This window comes from Syngnathus typhle, linkage group LG16 (assembly GCF_033458585.1).
Source record: "Syngnathus typhle isolate RoL2023-S1 ecotype Sweden linkage group LG16, RoL_Styp_1.0, whole genome shotgun sequence".
In the NCBI taxonomy this organism is placed as follows: Eukaryota; Metazoa; Chordata; class Actinopteri; order Syngnathiformes; family Syngnathidae; genus Syngnathus; species Syngnathus typhle.
The window spans coordinates 301158-319531 of NC_083753.1; the positions used below are offsets into that span (position 1 = coordinate 301158).

The following is an 18374-nucleotide window of genomic DNA, read 5'->3' on the forward strand; positions in this document are numbered from 1 at the left end:
GTAAATCCTTTTTTTTTTTTTTATGAGCGGCATGTATGTGAATCATGAAATAATATGTTGACATTAATTGCGATTGTGAAAGGATTTTTATGTGTGTACAGAGCCACATTAAGAATAGCAGAAAAACTGGGGTTTTGTCTTTTGTGTGATTGCTACACTCAGAAGCTTTTTAAATTTGCCCTTCTCATGTTCACACATGTTGGAACGATTGCACTACCCACCTACATTTCTGTCTGGTGGTTCTTAACTTCACTTGGCATAATGCGCTCTAATAGCAGTCATTTTCATGCCGATTCCTTGTTAAGTCCAGCTCATATTTTAGAGGAATAATATAGTTGATATTTCTTGTTCTGTTTATGCTGAATGGCTTTGTTGATCAGAAAGGGAGAGGATGGTGGCCGTCGGGTTGCAGGGTGTTTATGGGGTGCGCCTTTGTCTGCTGCTGGGTGACCTAAAAAGGCAGCCATGCGTGTTTATATGAGACAAACATCGAAAGGGGAGGGGACGGGGGGGGGGGGGCAATAAATATACGTCTTGCTTGTCATTTATATTACTATTGTTTTGTATTTGCCATCAGATATGATGCTGAATGGTCCCCAGATTTCTGCTGGACGGAAGGAAAGGAAGTAATAAACCTGCTAACTACTGTTTTTTTTGGGGGGGGTTTGTTTTTTGTTCTAAGGCGCACAAAGGTGCTTTTCTACCGACTGTCATAAAACAACTGCACAAGACGTGACCATATCGGTGCCTCAAGGGATTGTGTAACACTAAATTGTACCGCTTGGTCAAAACAGTCAGTCACTCTGATTAAAAAGTGAAAATATGCACATTAACAGTAGACACAAAGTAGTCATACTTTATCAGCTTAAAATAGGCTAATCCAAAAGAAGGCAGTCTTGTCCACACATAGCGATAGAAGCACAATTGCACACATGGTGCTTTTCTTCTTAGTGTGACTGAATTGTTGGTACTGTGTGATATTGTAATATGTGAGCTTTACGCCTCCCTCCTGCTGTTACTTGTCAGGGCTAAGTGCGGATCAAAGTGGGGCTCTGCTGTAGGATCAGGATTGCGTGGATGTTCCCTCTGGATTTATTTGAGTTCACCCTCAGGGTGGGGAACTCCAAATATTATGAAAGGGGAAAGTTGACCAAGCCCACTCAAACCAGAATTTTTTTTTCTGCACATTGTGGGCCTTCATTAGAAGCACATGTGCCCAAGTTTCGACAATGGCCTCAGCTGGGCTTTAGAGGGAGCAGTGTACCTGGTTGCCTCTCGAGGGTGTTCCCTATAGTCAGTGGGGTCCATCACGGTGACAGCAAAAAATTCAAGTCAAGCTGTTTGCCCAGCAATGACTCATGACAGCCTTGCCCCGCACCATAAACTAGAAAACTTTTTTTTTTTTCATAGATCATTGAAATTTGTAGTCCTGACAAAGTCTGTGATGAGTGTCAAATTCCACTCGCACAACCTGACAACTTGTCCAACTTTATTGCGTTTCTTTTATGAACAGAGCTGAAAACGAAACCTTACTGTGCTGATATTTGTGACCAAGAGGGAAATAAACAGGTGGCATTGTTCCACTATAGCTGCCACAGGCTTTCCTGAATAAAGACACTGATTGTTGCTTAATTACAGTATTAAAGCATCAGTCATTGTGTTATGTAAGACTTTTTTTGTTTCTTTGTGGAACCGAGGATTGAAAAGAGCTACATTTATTCAGAATCTTTGCTGTGTTGCCTTGGAGATAAATAAACCTCATCGGTGCAAAAATATGCAGACTCACCTTCCTCAAACAACGTTTTATAGCCTGCTGAAGTGGCCTCTTTTTTCTTGGACCGAGGCCGCGGCACGATTGTAAGTTCTGAGGTTGAGTGTCTGTGGGGGTATTTTTTTTCTTCATTCCACATTACCCCTTGCCATGTTGGAGCAGTAAAAGTCGAACTCTTAAAAGTGGAAGCCCAATATTGTCCAAAACACAATTTGAATTGAACTAAGGGCTCTAGTTTGCTGATTTTACAACTAAATAATGTGTGTGTCAATACTTTGGTCCATATACTACGTAAAGGATTTTCAATTGGTTTTGACCACCATTGTAACCAGGATGCAAATTGAGGACCGCTGCTTTGGCGGAATATTATTTTATTTTGCACCGAAGGAGGATAGACCTATAGAGGTTATTTATTTGCATCTGTATGTCTATTTTGGGAATATCAGCTACATTTGACATCATTTGAATGGGTAAATGATTTGCAAAATTAGCTGGAAAATAAATCAAGTCTAAATTGACTTGAGGATTGAACCCACCACCTTCAAGGTTCAAATCTATCACTCTATAACTGAGCCGCGCCCCTCATAACGTTCCTTGGGAGGGGGGGAACCTGTTCAAATATGCTACACTTGGTGAAAACAACGCAAGAAGACAGAAAAAGTCAGTTGATTGGTCACAAAATTAACCGGAAAATAAATCAAGTCTAAATTATAAATCCATTTTATTTTTAAAAATATTACAATTATTTTCCATTTCCAATTTTTCAGACCACCTGCAATACTGCCACGGTCCACTAGACCACCAGTACTTGAGATAAAACCGTGAATATTGCATAAGTGAACTAACATCCCGCTCGGGTTCTTCCATAGGAAACCAGAGAGTGTCAGTAAGCAGTTTGCTGGTTTGCCATGGCATGCTGCTCGTCGGAACCAACCTTGGCGTGACCGTGGCCCTCTCCGTCCCCAGACTACAGGGTATCCCCAAGGTCACAGGTAACACAGGTCCATTTATATGTCTATTCATATTTATGTATTATTCATATATATTCATATTATATTCACATTATATATTTATATTTATATGAGCAAACAAGAAACACTGCATTTGAGACCATGTCCACCATTAAGATTGAGCATTTAAGATGTTGTGTCTATCTTCAGGTCGCGGCATGGTATCCTTGCATGCTCACAACGGCCCAGTTAAGTTCCTAACCGTGGCCACAGCGGTGTGCAACCGAACCCCAGGCCTCTCATGCCCCGCCTCTTCAGCGTCAGCCCAGCAAGGGGAGCCAGAGGATGGAGAAGGTGCTCTGCCACCCTCAGACTCCACTTCAACCTCGCTTCAGAGCCAAGGAGTATGGCTGGGAGAGGCAGGCTGCACCGCCATGGCTCTCCAGGACTCACGACCTTCTTCATCCTGCAGCTCTTTAGTTCAATCCCAAAGTTCCTTGGAGCACGGGCCCGAGGACGGAGCCCTTTACGACGTGCTTCATGATCCGGCCCACCATCAGAGGGGCCGCCGCACCAGCAAAGTTGATGTCAGTTCTCTCCTGGTGGTCTCTGGAGGTTTGGGACACCGCCGGGTGAACAAAAAGACCAAACAGTCACGCCATGAGGACAACACCTCGACCATCCTAATCTGGCAGATCCCCTTGCTCAACATGTGACACACCAATACACCAGTAAAACAGAATGAAATTACCAATAAGCCGCTTTTGAAAGAGGATATTATAATCATACAAATGTCTTTTGACTCCTTTCAAGCATATATATTTGTACAGTGGATTTGACAAACCCTTTTTCAAATGCCATTTTTTTTGTGATATGAAAGAATGAGGCCAAGATTTAAAATTTCAATATCTTGATACCTGGTGTTACACTAATATTTATAAAGCAATGTCAATGAACAAACGCCATATTTAAACCAGAATGACAGAACTTGCCTCCACTACAGTATTCCTGATATCTCATTGCAAAAAAAGTGAAAATGAACTCTTGTTGTTAAAACAGACTGTAGGCTAACATCACATGAGTTGCCACTGTTTTTTTTTGTTTGTATAAATTGTACAAGACCACCGTTTATAAAACTGTGTTGAGACTTTATTTTTTTTCTGCATAAGTCATGAGTCAAGTTACAAAGTGTTTTTTTATATCGTTGCCCCCCCTGCCAAGACTTGTCAAGGTGTAAATATGGAAAGTTCACGCAAGAGTTTTGAGGGAGCTCAGACGAACGTGCTTTGAGTAATATAAAATATTTCCTGGAACTAGCCCACTGTTTCCACTCGTGTTTAAAAAGGTGAAGTAACGTTGACTGATTTGCTTTGGGAAGATTAGAATGTCTGGCTGGCCAGTATTCTCCACAAAGATTTATTTGTTATTGACTAGGAAAGTTAGTTTCTTCAGCCTCTTAATCCTTTCACTTAAGAAAATTTAAGAGACTGTTAAATCATTCTTCCATTTTGTTGTTGAATACATTTGTATGTATAGTACTGTACTTCTCTTATGTTATTAATCTATAAACATAGGTTTATTGTGATACTATCATACTATTGTACTTTGTGTTTACCATTTTGGGAAACTTTGTATTCAAAGCTAGTACACAGTGTCAACCACTATGGAAACTTGATTAAATGTAAATGGTTAGATCACAAACACACATTTTGGGAAATAAGAACAGAGTAGCGGTATCTAATTCTCCAGTGATTACACTTTTACTACATGTTGGGGCTAGCAAGTGTGCCGGAGGTAGGGGAGTGCAGCCTGATGCAGCTCTTCTGCAATTTCACTCGTCATTTCTCCCACGTCTGAGCAGAGCGGGGTCAAGCCATTTACTCACTCTGAACACCCACGTTCACTGTTGCGCAACCATTTTCACTATTCACCCACAATCAAGTCGTAGGATTTGCTCCAGATTGTATAGTTTAAAAACATTTGTGCTTCTGTTGTGGTATAATGGGGCTTACTGGTAGCTCTTGTTCACTGGTATTGACAACCCTGAGGTTTCCATGGAGATGCTCATTTTGTGTGCACACATCTGTCCCTGGCCTGGCTTTGTTCTTAGAATATGTTTGCCATTCAAACCTCCCATTTGAATACCTCTCAATCTCACAGGGTTGATGGTTGTCCAATACCCTCTCCGTGGCTCCCTTCTATTTATAAATAGGGAAACCAGTTGCTATGACAGCAATGGACCTTCTGTTGCTCTGCTGGTTGTGCTTTTTTTTCAGGGGCGTTTTTCATTACTATTGTTGAGCAGGCGTGGACACTTTGTTGAGGTGTGTAGCCGTAACAACTTTCTTGCTGTATTTAAACAGATTTTTCAGGTATCTGTACTTATACATTTCCAAAAATAAGTGGCAAAACCTTCTTGTGCCAGTCTCAGTCACTGCATTTCACAGAAGATGAGAACTATTAGGATATTCTATATAATTCTTGTGTGCATTTTCCCATTAGATCAGCTAGCAAATTAATTGTGCATAATTGACAGAATTAATTAATTTCGCCTTTTTTTGTTTAAATAGATTTAGTAGCTTTTTTTTTTCCTTTTTCCTTTTTAAACTTGCTGAGTGTGGGTTTTTGCAACCTCTTGATGAATGTACATTTGATGCATCCAGTAAAAAAAAGGGGGAGGGGGGGGTGCGCCCTGCACGCGCCTTGCCCTGTCCAGTTCAGGGTTAATACTAAGCAAAGGGGCGTGGTTTAGTGCAACAGTCAACTGAAGGGAAAAAGAAAAACCACATCTCCTGACTAGTCATGCTTCCAATGTTGGACACCTCCGGTGCATGAGGACACTCGCCACATTTGTTGAGTGCACGGTCACGCGAGGAAGCTGCTCAGGGAGGCGCGCCCACCCGGACGACCACTGTTCGTTCGCCGCTTCAGCCTCGCCTCGGGGAGACTTGATGCGAGGAGCAGAATACAAGATCATTCATAGGATCGAGTGGCTTAAGAGGTGAACGGGTGGACGGAATCAGGAGGAGAATGTAAATGAAATAATGTCATCTCGGGTGACTGCTTGCTCAGGATTGTGGAGGCTTTACGTAACGGAGCTTTGTTGGAGGGCTCGCTGGTTCCGAGTGCTTTAATCACAGCCTGGAATCGCAGGTAGGTTGCATTAACTTTGCATGCAAAATAAACGCTGTATTTTCTCATATTGCAATTTGACAATCGTATTTCAACTTGCAAATTGTTGCAAGACCATGACGAAACAATCGGACCTGTTTTTTTTTTTTAACCCCTTCCTTGTCATCTTTAAGGAGCAATTTATCCTTGCGCATGCGCAATAAATGCATCTAATTCTAGTGCTTAATAATGAGCTACTAGGAAGATTATTGCAGTGGGTCATGCAGATTGACTCAAAGAAAGAACGGGCTTGGCCTTAGTTCTTTTTCTTAGATGGAATACAATCAAATTCATGCACAATATCATCTACTGCAGTATTTAGCATAAGCATGTCTATCTATCTATCTATCTATCTATCTATCTATCTATCTATCTATCTATCTATCTATCTATCTATCTATCTATCTATCTATCTATCTATCTATCTATCTATCTATCTATCTATCTATCTATCTATCTATCTATCCGAATATGTGAATTCTTGCTAATCTTATTTTAAATGGTATCATTTCTTCATATTTATAAGGTTGGAATGATGAGATGGCAAAAACTTGGTGGTTTTACTCTGCATTGCAATCCTGTTTTGATAAGAGAAATAATGCCCGTCAGCAATTGCAACTTAATGAGTCATGTTTTTTTTCCTTCCATGTAGGTGGCAGAAAGACACAAAAGACAAAGTTTTGTCCACCCCCAGCATGATCACTACCTACGCTACCATCCTCCATTACAAGTGAGTACATCAGGATGACCGAGGGCCAAGGACCTGGAGGAGGAGTTGCTGCAATCGAGGCTGATGTCATCCACCACACTGCCAGCCTGGTGGCAAGCACTGACAAGGCCAGGGAGTTATGTCCAGGCATTGTCCAAAGGTCCTTCGGGGATGACCCAGAATTCAGTGTCCCTATAGTGTTTGAAAAGGAATACCTGCTGGATGGAAGACTGATAACTGAAAACAACCATAACGATTGTCAAAAAGGTAACGGGTCATACATGGCAAGTGCAAGTGACTTTCGTTTCTCCAAAGAAAAGAACGCGGTGGACGTTCCATCGAATGCCGACTCTAGTGTGTCCCACTGTGCGAGCGGTCAAATCCCCAATGGCGCAAGAGCGAAAGAGTTTGCCGATACCAAACCATCATCTGATCAATCAGACCTATCACGCAAACTCGAGGGCAGCTCAGTTGCGATCAATCAGTTGTCTGGTAAAACCGAGCCCGATTTACTCATCGAAGTTGGCGGTCAGACGATCAACGCTCACAAGTCGGTCCTGGCAGAAAAGAGCGACTACTTCAAAGCTCGGCTCTCACGAAACATCCTCAAAGTGAAAGGCATGAGCTATAAGACTTTTTCTACTCTAATCGACTATGTTTACACTTCCCAGATGAACGTTTCGAAAGAAAATGTCGTCGAAGTCATCACGGGGGCTAAAATCCTCCAGATTCCTTGCGCCGTCCAGGCGGCAATGGACCGCATGACAGAACAAATCACGGCGGGAAACTGCTATGAGATTCTGAGCATCGCTAAAAAGCAGCGACTTAGCGAACTGAAGGAGACCGCCTACGGGTTCATGAGCGACAACTTCCTGCAGATCCTCAAGGACCCCGCCGTATATGGCCGTCTGACCGGGTCCGAGCGCGATCTTATCCTGAAGAAAAGAACGGACGGGAGGAAGACTCTCATGGCTGCCGAGATAAACGACGTTTTTGAACGTGTCGGGAGCCGACCGCCGAGCCGTTGCGGAAGCCGTCCACAGAGCCCCTCGTCCGTGGGGTCGCTGGAGGAGAGTCACACCATCTACTGCTTCAACGAAGTGGCCAACGACTGGAGAGCTTTGACAACCATGCCCGAGGACGTCAACACTAAAGGCTGTGGAATCTGCACGATGTATAACTACCTGTTTGTGGCAGGTGGAATAAAAGGGGACAAGGGGAGGGCATCAGACAAGGTCTTCTGCTACAACCCCAAAACAAACCTCTGGTCAGAGATCCGACCCATGACGCAGGCCCGTGCCCAACTGAAGCTCGTGTCCATGGATGGGCACCTGTATGCTATCGGAGGTGAGTGTCTGTTTACCGTCGAAAAATATGACCCTCGTATGGCCCGCTGGACCGCCGTGGCCCCTTTGCCCAAGGGCGCCTTCGCGGTAGCTCACGAGGCCACCACCTGCAACGGGGAGCTTTACGTCTCCGGGGGCTCGCTCTTCTATCGCCTCCTCAAGTATGACACAAAGAGAGACGAGTGGCAAGAATGCCCGTACAACAACAGCAGGAAGAAGTCGACGGATATGGTGGCGCTGAAGAGCTTCATTTACCGCTTCGACGTGACCCGCGAGCAAGGGATCAACGTGTTCAAGTACAACAGCATTGTGAAAATGTGGCACGATTGCGCGTCGCAGAGGCTCGGCAGCTCCTTGCCGTTTCGGTGCGCCGTCGTAGGGAACTGCATCTACTGTGTGAACAAAAGCCAGACTCTTCAATTCGTGGTGGAGGAGGAGAACGCCTACTTTGTAGAGGAGCCGCTGAGGGCGCCTCTCGAAGCCAAAGGCGTTCTTTTTCCTTTTGTGCTCACTTTGCCTGAAAAGCCTGAGAAAGTTCCTCCCGGGTGCGAACCAGAGTCACAGAACTAGAACTCAGACCACCGCATTTGCTGTGTTTAGTGTGTCCGCTGTCTCTACCAGTGTGTCATTGCCTGCTTGCAAAAGAATGTATGTATTGCATGGCAACTTCATGTTTCTACAGAGGCAAGCCTTAAAAAGGGAACTTTCAGTATTGAGTGAATGCAAACAATATTAGTCTGATGGATGTGACGGTAGATTAGTATTACTGGCTGGTGGTATTTGGTGCACTTTTGTTGTTGGGTCAGATATTATTTACACCGTGTGGACTTATTGACATTTTGTTGCAAAATGAATGAATGATGCGATGTGGCTTCTATGCAAATGGAACTGCTGTAGGGCTTCATTAATGATGACTGGAATGTCATTGAAAGGATGCAGAGCAGTATTTTACACGACCAGAAAGGTCACAAATGTCTTTCAATACCATTTTCATTCGATTTATATGGAAGTGAGCTAGAGGCAATATCAATTGACTGAAAGACAGCCTGGACTTGTCCACCAGCCAATCGCAGAGGTCAATATTGGCAAAGCACACAGACATGATAGTTAAAATGTAACCTTAGATGCCCATTCAAATGTACATTCAATTATTTTAAGATCATAGGTTCTAAGTTTCAAATGTTGGAGCTCATTTTCATAACAAAAAACAACATCCAGCAAACATTTTTGGACATTTTTGCCATCATAAGCTGGATAAGGTTGAGAGGTGGGGGTACATCGGGGTCAATCGGTACACACAGTGCTGTTGCGAATAATGCAAATCTGTGAATAATTGCTGCATGCACGCAATTATGAAACCATGTTACATAATAGTATTCACAGTAGCAACAGCTTAATTATTCAACACAAACAAACCTCCCTCACAGGATCATCAATGGCCTAAATAACACGCTCGCAAACTGATGTGACATCACGTAAGACTCCAGACAGCAAGGTCGGAGTTGAGATCCTAAAACAGAACCCCACAACTGTGAATCAGAGATGTGAATCACCACCATGCTGCCACAAAAGCACAAGAATCAGCTTTTTTTTTTAAATAAATATTTTTCATATTGCATCAAAAAGTATGTTCCAGCACTTATACATATTTGCCAAAGATATTGAATCATCTCTTAAATTGTGACAAACGATTGCCCATTTGGGGTGTGTGACGCTCATTGAAAGTATTTTCTCTCTCTTTTCTCTTTTCCATGTTGGCTGCTAACAACCTCTTTCAGGGATGTTTAACAAAGCTAGAAAGTCAGTGCAAGAAAACAACCACATCTGCAATATTTCAAGGTCAAATCTGATGCCACATTGCTTCCGTCTGTTGACTGCCAATCCGCACTAAGAGCCGCTGGTCTGTAAGGCTCTCGTACTGTATTCTAAATGCATAACATAAATAATTTTATTTGAGAAATGTCTTGAAAAGTATGTGTTTGCTGCTACAAAAGCACAGTGTGAGTTTAGTATGGAAGCTTATATATTTCTGACAGCAACAAAAATCTGATAACGTGTATAGTGTTTCAATGCAGTCGGTGTATCTTGGACAAACTGGATGTGGTTTTACTGCGTTAGCTGGCAGGCTTTTTTACTTTTGTGGGTTTTCCTTCCTCGGTATGAAAATGATTGATTTGCATTTGCTCCTGTAGTGACAGCTCAGTGCTGTAATGCCAGGTGAAACATTCCCAGTGTAAAAAGCTTTGGAATGGAATTAGGTGGTGGATAGTATTTATCAATCAAAACAAAGTACTTCAAATAAAATGGATGTCTGAAAATGTTTCAGTATGGTGATTTGTATTTTTTTTTCTTATGGCTCCAATGTAAAATATAGGTGGGTTCTGCCATCTAGAGGATATCTGTCGTAATAGCACCAACGACCCCGAGGTCCTTTAAAAAAGCACGATAAAATGATTGTAGGGAAACTGAAGATATTTACAAGATATACTCAAGGAATTCCTTGTGCAAAAATAAATGGCAATAATTGTGTCTTAATTTTATGCATTGATCTTTCAAAAAGACAGACATAAATCGTGTAACTTGTCCAATCAATAGTGATTGCAGAGAAGTTAGATTGGGAGATCATTTTTCAATCCAATTTGCTAATTTATGAAGGAAAAAATAATCTCAGATTTTTTTATGGTTTATTAATCATTATATATGTATAGTTGCAAGTAACATCGGCGTATATTCACATATTCACAAAATATATCATGAATTGTGAGCATAAAGCAGTTTAGAAAATGGATAGACAGATAAATAGACAATTCTACAACCAATAAAAATGAATCAATTGATCAATTTCCATATTTCAGGTTGTGTGCATTTCCTGCATACCAAACTACTGTACTCATCATCAACACTGGGGGGCAGTCTGAGAACGGAGCAGAGTGCTGAGTTGTTTTGGCTGGACGAGTAAGTTTGATGCAGAAATTGTTTTTCTGTTTGTTTTTCTGTAAAGTATTGCTACATTTATAATACCACAATGCAAATGCATTGCATTGAAAGATATGATGTAATGAGCCTATATTAGAATATAGCTATGGAAACGTGGACACCAATTAGTATTTTAATTCATATATTGCATTATTGAAAGGCATAGCTACTGAAAATGTTTGATTCAGAAAGATCCAGACTGCACTGGTCATCATGATGCAACATGTGAGCAAATGTGTCACTTTATCCTTTGTCTTGCCTGCAGCCATCCACAGTACAGGAGATGTTGTGATTATCTGATGTCTGCCACATCTTTTTTTGTGTGTGACAGCAACATACGTCATGTGAAACCGGTGGTTTGGAAGGGCTGAAGAACAGGCCAACTTGTTAGATGTCTTAGAGGAGGTGAGGAACTAGCCCTACAATACATATCTACTCTATCTTCTTAAATAGTGTGGATTGGCTTTAGGTAAGGCAAGGCAAGGTATCTTTATTTATATTTAGCCTGGATGGAAAATAATTCACACTTTGGGCTGACTTGACTTCTGTTGGCAATTTCAGATTAATATTCTGTTTCATTTGCATGCATCATAACAGCTAAATGCCACTTCACCATGTTTAGTTTTTTGTTTTTATTTAATCGGGAGGGCTAGTTTTTTGATTTTTTTAGTTGTGGGGAAAAAAATGAAATAAATTAGTATAAATACCAGCCCTTAAAACAAATGCTAAAAATGCTTAGCACTCTTTGGAGTTGCATGCAACTGCACTGTTTATTATTATTATTTTTTTGAAATTGGTGCGCTTTGGTGTTTGCCTATGTGTACTAACATAGAGCTGTAACTGATTATGACTTTCTATTTTAATTTGCAGTTGATTATCTGTGGTTGAGTAGAAAAACAGAAAACATGCACAGTCTATGGAGACACAGAATGAAAATATAAAAGGCTGAGAATTAGAATCACAGGAGAAAAGCGTGGCCTGGGGAGAAGCATCATGTAATGTGCTTTCGCATATCCGCCTCTCACTTTCTCATTTGAGCCATTTAGATATACACAGAATTATTTACACCTTCAAGGCAATTCCACTGAACTGCACATCAGTCAATTAGTAAATCAGAAATGTTCTGTGATTCCATTTGAGCGTGCAGTCCTTGGCTCCCTCTGGTCCCACCCTTTTAGTCTTCCATTCTGACAGTGACAAATTACTCCTCCGCTTGGCGAGATTGAAAATTAAAAGCATTTAAAGTTGCTCATGCATTTATGCTAATGAGAAATTCAGATATGATTTGCATGCGAAATAGGCTCGTTTCAGAAGTCGTCATTGCCCCCCCCCCCTCTCAGTTTTTCTTTTCTTATGTGAGCAAAGAACATGTAATGTGTCAACCAAATAGGACATTTTTTATCACCATGTTTTATTGCATACAGAAAAATACAATATTACTTAGATGGTCTTTGTTGGTGTATTTATGGTACAAGCCATTATTGGTGCAGCTACTCAGCCAAAGTGGGTCATTGCGTCTGACTTTTGTATTTCTTCCTATAAAAGGAGCAACCCCTCCGGACATTAGGACATTGCACACTTACTGCTCAGCGGCTTTCCTCACTATTTTGTATATACTATATTACATACACTATTGTGTTTAAATATCATTTGCCAAAAGGGTTATGTGTTAGTATTAAGCTAGCAGTTGTTCCTGAATACACAACAAATAATTCCTGTTTTATGACGGGTTCTCACATCTCAAAAAACCTTTAAGTTGGGTCAGTCGTAAATCAAGGCACTACTGTTTTTTGGTGATCTCAGATACTTGAAGGGAGAAATAGAGAGGACACAGTCCTTCAAAATCTGATATTAAAATATTCCCCGAGATGAAAAACTCTTTGTTGGCATATGCGGAACACAGGATTAAAAGTGTACTGATTTGTATGCTCGATATGCTTTCAATCAATTGCTGCAGTGAAAATATCAAAAGCCCACACATCTTTAAAAATTGTTTGCGCCAGTCGCTAAATGATCGTCACCTTGGAAACAACGTTAATGAAGGTGGAAAATGAAATGGGCCTTTAATTTGTTGACTGCTCGATGCTGAGGTGAAATGGATTAGCTTTGATTGAGGTGCGCGATGAGGACGGAAAGCGCTGACATGACACTTGTATTTGTCATTGTGCCATTTCAAGGAGGATGCTGCAGCATTGATGGATACGAGGTACACAGCAATTAAAAGCAGTCGGATTCATTAATAATTTTTGCATTAATTTTGCAGTGGACGCTGAAATGATTGCCACCTCACAGAGGCTTTCCAATTATCCTGCTTAATTAGAAATGTCAATATAAAGGAATGATTAAATGTGGGAATACATTAAGGCTGTCAGATATATTTAAAAACTTATGAGCATCACTCAAACTGTGTTTGCTCTAATATGTTTTGCAAGGTTTTGGAAATTAGATGGAGAGACTTGTGTGGCAAACTCAGTAATGAGATGCATTGTGTTTTCTGCATTCATTTTCAGTTTTGATTTTATTAAATGTTTTAATCGGAGAAGCAAGTAAAACTTTCTAGATTATTATTATTTTTGCACTAATTCAAAATCTGCCCTCATGTAATACATTACAGGTAGATCTTTTTCTGAAATATCATGGTTATGAATTATAATGCTATGATGATATCATTGTAAGCTTTTATCCAAGTTAAAAACAAAGAAGTGAAAATATCATGTGTTCTACAAAAAAGTAAAGCATTTTTTTTTTTTAATTAGAATCAAAAATAAGTTTCGGGATGCACAAAAGCATCTTGGATTAAAATATACCGTTTATCAGTGTTATTAGGCTTTCCACTGATACACTAAATAAACAAGTTATTCAAGTAGCCATATTGCAGCTTGCTATTGGATTAGTGATCGGTTTATTTAAACTCACTGAATGGTGGTTGCCCCCCCCTACAAATCCTGTATGTGTACAGCCTAAAACCATTCCAATGTTTTTGTAGTTGCCTTCATCCTTAATTCCCCCAGTTGGCCTGACTTTCAAAGACCCAATTGCAAACCAAAGTTGATCCAGGTCCAATGTGAAACATGCTCGCTCCCTGTATAGTCAGTGGTTACAGATTAGTCGCGAAAGCCAGAGGAACGTTAGTGCTCTCTGACAAATGAGAAAAGCCTCCGTGGCCGTAGCCAAAGTGACAGCCCAAATGGAAGCAATTCTTCTCCAGGCGCCGGAGAGCAGCTGTGACCGAGCCCTGTGGTGCCACTTTAGATGGGGGGGGGGCATGACTGTTTGTATTGCATGCTATGTTTTAACTCGAAAGACTTTTGGTATTTAGACGTCTATGACCATCTACCGTTTACAAGATGGATTTGTCCTTTGGATGTTCACCTTGTTACATCATCATTTATGTCTTGTTATTGTGCCCTGATATGTTATTATGAGCACGCTGACTGAGAAAATAATTCATTAACACTGAACTCTGCATTCTTAAATTGGTTTGCGGGTGGAGGTTCACCTTGTTGTGCTAGTATGGTCTCACAATGTTTGTAGTTAGCTGATAAGTCTGTCATAACTTGTGATTTTATTTGAAAGGCTGAAAATGCCTTTTTGGGTGTCCTTGAATTAACCAAAATATTCTTGATAAGTATTTTGTATTTAGTGATGAATGATACTGAAATACATAAGTCACACTATACTTTGATAAGGAGTTTATTCAAAGAAAATCTTCTCTGATCTCCCACTCTTTGATTTAATTAGATAGTTACCCTGATTGAGACGCTTCAGAATTTAGCAATCACCAGCATGTTTTTCATACGTCTGTATCAGTCCCCTGCTGGGTGCTAACTGCTTGAGGGTAAAATTATCAACGGACTCATCAGTCAAGCTACTTGAGTTTTGATGTAGGAAGTGATGTCATTAAACAGAAGCTGAAAGACCCTTAAAGACTAAAACTGAGTCTTTCGCTGAAAGCCAGAGACATTTTCTAAACTCGACAGAAAAACGGATTCAGAATATAATTACCGGTAATATAATTAATTATTTGTACCGTATTTTCCGCACTATAAGACGCACCCAAAAACCTCAAATTTTCTCATAAACCGACAGTGCGCCTTATAATCAGGTGCGCCTTATATATGGACCAACGTTGAGCCACTACAGCAGGCGTGTCCAAAGTCCGGCCCGTGGGCCGAATATATATATCTTATATACGGACAAAGTTTTAAAATGGGCCATTCATTGAAGGTGTGCTTTAATAATCCGGTGCGCCTTATATATGGACAAAGTTTTAAAATGGGCCATTTATTGAAGGTGCGCCTTATAATCCGGTGCGCCTTATAGTGCGGAAAATACGGTAGGTATATGTAGGGAGGGAGTTTTTCATGGGATGGCGTGTCTTGGTTCTGAGTAAAGAAAAGTAGAAAATAGTTGCCTTTTACCTCTGAGGTGTCATCTTCAGTGACCCATTACTGGCCAGATTAAGGTCAAGTCGACCATTTCCCCTTCTGCCTCTTTTTAAGTAGAGGGTATATAAACTGATGGCGGAGTGGAATTGAAAGAGAGCAAAGGTAGAAACGGCCATTTTGAAGATCTTTGAAAAAGTCATTTGTCCCTCATGGGTATTTTCTCACAGCCTCGGAATTCGGATTGAATGCACTTGAAAGCATTTCAGCTTGAAAGTGTTTTTTGTCAAAAACAAAACAAACAAAACCAATTGTGTGTGGAAATACAGTAGATCTTTTTGAAAGATGATTTTAAAAATATCCGTGAACATCAACATCATTTGTGCATCATTGGGTAAGCTCCTCCAACCAATCTGATCACACATTTAGAAGATAAGACTTCTGCTACTTTAACAACAGATCATGTCTTTAAATCCTTTCTCACATATAAGAAATCAGTGCCGCAGGAGTGGCAAGCCTGCCACTTGTAATTACAGAAACAATTGACACACAATTAAGTCTTTTGTTTCAGTCAGTCGCCGTCAATCAGCAAAGAGCTGCCGCCGTTTCACTAATGTGCGAGTGAATGGCCATAACATTCTGCCTCTCCACGTGAAGGGCACAGTCACGAAATCTGCTAGCAATTAAGTGCACTAATGTGCTGAGTTGAGCCTAGTAACAAAATAGGCAGCAATTTCTTCTTCTCCTGATGAAATTATGCTTATCAGGTACCTTGCCTCAGCAAAGGTGAAAGGTCGGCCTGAGCAGGCGGACTGCATTGCTCCACATAATTGAGAGAAGTTTGGATTTAATTGTATAATTAATCTTGTCAAATTAAGTTACATAGACGTCGGACTGCTAAATTAGAAGATCTAGAATATTTTAAATTGCCTTAATGTGAAATCAGGCTCCAGAATGCACTTTGTTCCCTTCTGATGGAGGCGAGCTTTTAGCCACGCTGAACACGCCATGTTGTAATAACCTGTTAACAGTTCTTATCACGTTGTTCCTTTTTGCATGATTAATTTCCTCGTAAAGTAATTGCAATTTCTGAAGGCGTCTCGTTTTATCCAACAGCTTTTTGTGTGCCAGTGAAGTGAAGGAATTAAGATAGAATTCATCAAGCAAAACTTTTAAAACATGGCAGTTATTGATCTTTTTCAGAGTTGAGGTTTAATTTTGGTACAGTGTCTTCATTTCTATTTACTTCATCGGAATGGATTTATTTGCTATAGCTACTGTCAAAATTGATGTTCGTATTTTAAGAAGACTTTTTGCTTATTTTAGCATCATTTGTTTTGCCCCTGATCTGTCTTTAATTGTCCAGGGAACTAGCAAATGGGACTAAACAGAATGTAATTGCTGTTGTGTGATGATTACAAGGGGGAACTAATGATGTCCTAACACTGAGGTCAGGTAGGGTTTAATTAGCGGAGGCGCAATCAGTGTCACTCCTCTTGTTCTTGCAGCCTTCCTGGTTTTATGCTCTCCAAGTAACTTAAGAAAATGGATTGTTAATTCAAGAACTGAGAGGGGTTAGAAATTAATTGGACTCAGTTCCTTTTTTGGATTTAGGATGTTCTTTGTTCCAAAAGTAGGCTGATTTGAAAATCGAATTCCATAAGAAATATTTGCTGTAATTTCACTCTAGTGGAGTGAACATTCCTGTCAGTCCAAAGATGATCTTTAAAAGGCCTCATTTTGACCTCACACTTTCAACTTTGTTTCTTTTTCTTCAGCCAGAGCCGGTACACGTCTTGAAGTACATGCTCAAAGATCAAACTGGATGTGGCCAGGGCGATAAAACATTGCCTCGCCTGACCTGTCCATTGCTCTGACTGTTTCTCCTGAGCTGTTGAATAGCAAGGTCCTTAATATGTGAGATCAAGAGGAAAATGAGGCTCTCCAAATGGAATCAAATCACACAGGCAGCGAGAGGCCTCCCGTAGCATTAGGGCCACAAATGAGATTGAGCAATTGGACCGCAATTCCTCTTTTTTGCTATTAGCCACTCATGGTTTGTTGTTTCCTCGGTTCACATCTCATCTACCTCCACCTGCTGCAATCCCACCCCGTTTTGATTCAGTCATTAATTTACGAAGAAAAAACGAATCACAAATTATTTACACCAATTGAATGTGAGACATAATAATCAATCCTTGCCATCTGAAGACTCATCTAAAAAATGTATACAATTATAGAGGAAATACTATGGAACTGTCCAGGCATCTTGGCCATTGGTGAAAATAAAGTGTAGAAGAAGTGTAGAAGATCGAAGCGAAGTACATTTATAAAGAGCTACGCACAGACCGGTGGAGGACGTAAACATTATGGAATGGACATTTGTAGACCACCTTCCACCACAATCGTTCTTGCCTGTGTGTGACACCCTCTGCATAGCTGTGCCGTCACCCAGTGAGATGTCAGAAAATAAAGATGAGGACACATTCAATGAATTGATTCATAAAATGCTTCAAAGAGTTCGATACATCCCGTTAGCATGAAATATGGTCACCACACGTCCACGGAGCTCAGAACCTGCGCCACAACTTAGACCTGCTTGTTGCTGTTCTAAAGATTAGTCTAATTTAAGACACCAAATGATCAAGTGCACTGGTAAAAGGAAAAACGTATAGCACGGCACGGTCTGTCAACTTCTCAAACATGGTAGACTTTTTCCCTACACAAAAATATGATAGTTTTTACATAGAAAATAGGTCCATTAGTGTTCTGTGCTTTGCTGAGTACCATCTTATTCACTATATCCTGACTGCTCACGTAAAGTATATCACAAATTTAACAAACCTTGCCTCATAGGGGTTTATTGATTTTGGTAATGCATCTACCCCTCTCAGCCTCAGCAACAGCCCATGCAGTTTGTATTAATTTCAACATTTTAACCCCCTTGTCACTTTGCAGTAATTTCCATTCAGTCTGCTTTTTTTTCCTTCACAAAAGGCCCATTCCTATTTCTAAGGATTCAATATTTCTATAACAAGCTTGTAAGTTTAGCCTGGAATTTGGGGT

General features: G+C 40.7%; 2 protein-coding genes across 3 annotated transcripts in view; both read left to right on the forward strand.

The window, feature by feature from the left end:
- arhgef10 (Rho guanine nucleotide exchange factor (GEF) 10) overlaps window positions 1-4314 on the forward strand; it is a 29454-nt gene extending 25140 nt beyond the window's left edge. For both annotated transcript variants that reach the window (XM_061301374.1, XM_061301375.1), the window contains 2 exons: window positions 2641-2763; window positions 2932-4314. In XM_061301374.1, the coding sequence (XP_061157358.1) occupies window positions 2641-2763; window positions 2932-3437 (629 nt within the window). In that variant the 3' untranslated portion in view covers window positions 3438-4314. The remainder of the gene's footprint in view (window positions 1-2640; window positions 2764-2931) is intronic.
- A 1164-nt stretch (window positions 4315-5478) lies between these two features.
- LOC133169502 (kelch repeat and BTB domain-containing protein 11) lies at window positions 5479-10267 on the forward strand. Its single transcript, XM_061301748.1, has 2 exons — window positions 5479-5874; window positions 6545-10267. Exon 2 carries the CDS (start codon window positions 6637-6639, stop codon window positions 8515-8517), a length of 1881 nt encoding a protein of 626 aa, XP_061157732.1. The 5' UTR covers window positions 5479-5874; window positions 6545-6636; the 3' UTR covers window positions 8518-10267.
- Window positions 10268-18374: the final 8107 nt, after the last annotated feature.

What these genes read in the sequence shown, in the direction of transcription:
- LOC133169502 (XM_061301748.1), top strand. Translation starts at nt 6,637, where the DNA reads ATGACCGAGGGCCAAGGACCTGGAGGAGGAGTTGCTGCAATCGAGGCT.